We start from the raw sequence: 1,355 nt of genomic DNA, 5'->3' as shown, positions 1-1,355 counted from the left end.
AATAAACAGACGACAAAAAGGACCTTTAGATCCTATTAATTCATTTATTGAGTCCTGTAGGAGACAAAAGGAGACAAAAGGAGACAAAAGGAGACAATTAGGAGACAAAAAGGATAAAAAGGAGACAAAAAGGAGACAATTAGGAGAAAAAGGGACAAAAAGGAGACAAAAAGGAGAAAAAGGGACAAAAAGGAGACAAAAGGAGACACCCTAAAGGCACACAGCAACCTCAGCCTCCGATATCAACTCGCCCACAGCAGCAGCAGCAGCAACAGCAGCAGCAGCAACAGCAGCAGCAGCAGCAACAGCAGCAGCAGCAACAGCAGCAGCAGCAGGAGCAGGAGCAGGAGCAGGAGCAGCAGCAGCAGCAGCAGCAGCAGCAGCAGCAGCAGCAGCAGGAGGAGGACCTGCAATTCTTGAGGTTCTAGTAGCCATTTTTCATGGAGAGGATGAGGACGTAATGTTGATAAAAAAGAACGAGGAAGAACAACCTAATTCATCAAACAATCAGGAGGAGGAGACACTTAATAAGGAGGAGGAGGAGGAGGAGGAGGAGGAGACACTTAATAAGGAGGAGGAGGAGGAGGAGGAGGAGGAGGAGACACTTAATTATCACGAGGAGGAGGAGGAGGAGGAGACACTTAATTATCACGAGGAGGAGGAGGAGGAGGAGACACTTAATTATCAGGAGGAGGAGGAGGAGGAGGAGACACTTAATTATCACGAGGAGGAGGAGACACTTAATAATAAGGAGGAGGAGACACTTAATAATCAGGAGGAGGAGACACTTAATAATCAGGAGGAGGAGGAGGAGACACTTAATAATCAGGAGGAGGAGGAGACACTTAATAATAAGGAGGAGGAGACACTTAATCAGGAGGAGAAACTTAATAAGGAGGAGACAGTTAATAAAAGGTGACAGTTAATAAAAGGAGACAATTAATTAGAAGGGGACAGAAAAAAGGGGACAGGAAAAAGGAGACAATAAATTAATTGAGAGACAGAAAGGAGAGAAAAAAAAGACCAAGGAGACAGAAAGAAGGAGGCAGAGAGAAGGAGACAGAGAGAAGGAGACAGAGAGAAGGAGACAGAGAGAAGGAGACAGAGAGAAGGAGACAGAGAGAAGGAGACAGAGAGAAGGAGACAGAGAGGAGACAGAGAGGAGACAGAGAGAGAGGGAGAGGAGACAGAGAGAGAGGGAGAGGAGGCAGAGGCATAAAGAGAGAAAGAAAAAGAGACAAAAAAAAAGAAGACAGCAAAAGAGAGAAAAAAGGAGAAAAAAAAAGGGGACAAAATGGTAAATAAAGAATAAAAAAAAAAAAAAAAAAAAAAAAAAAAAAAAAAAAAAAAAAAAT

At 43.5% G+C, this 1,355-nt stretch overlaps 1 protein-coding gene across 1 annotated transcript; it reads left to right on the top strand.

The window, feature by feature from the left end:
- Positions 1 to 460: 460 nt before the first annotated feature.
- EMWEY_00044280 (hypothetical protein) lies at positions 461 to 919 on the top strand (the record flags this gene model as incomplete). The annotated part of the gene is made up of 1 exon (XM_013479034.1): positions 461 to 919. The coding sequence occupies one exon, from the start codon at positions 461 to 463 to the stop codon at positions 917 to 919; it is 459 nt and encodes a 152-aa protein (XP_013334488.1).
- Between the last annotated feature and the right edge of the window lie 436 nt (positions 920 to 1,355).

This window comes from Eimeria maxima, genomic scaffold (genome assembly GCF_000499605.1).
Source record: "Eimeria maxima Weybridge genomic scaffold, Emw_scaff847, whole genome shotgun sequence".
NCBI classification, from domain to species: Eukaryota; Apicomplexa; class Conoidasida; order Eucoccidiorida; family Eimeriidae; genus Eimeria; species Eimeria maxima.
The sequence above is the reverse complement of the archived record's forward strand: the minus strand, read 5'-3'. Positions and strand labels throughout refer to the sequence as shown.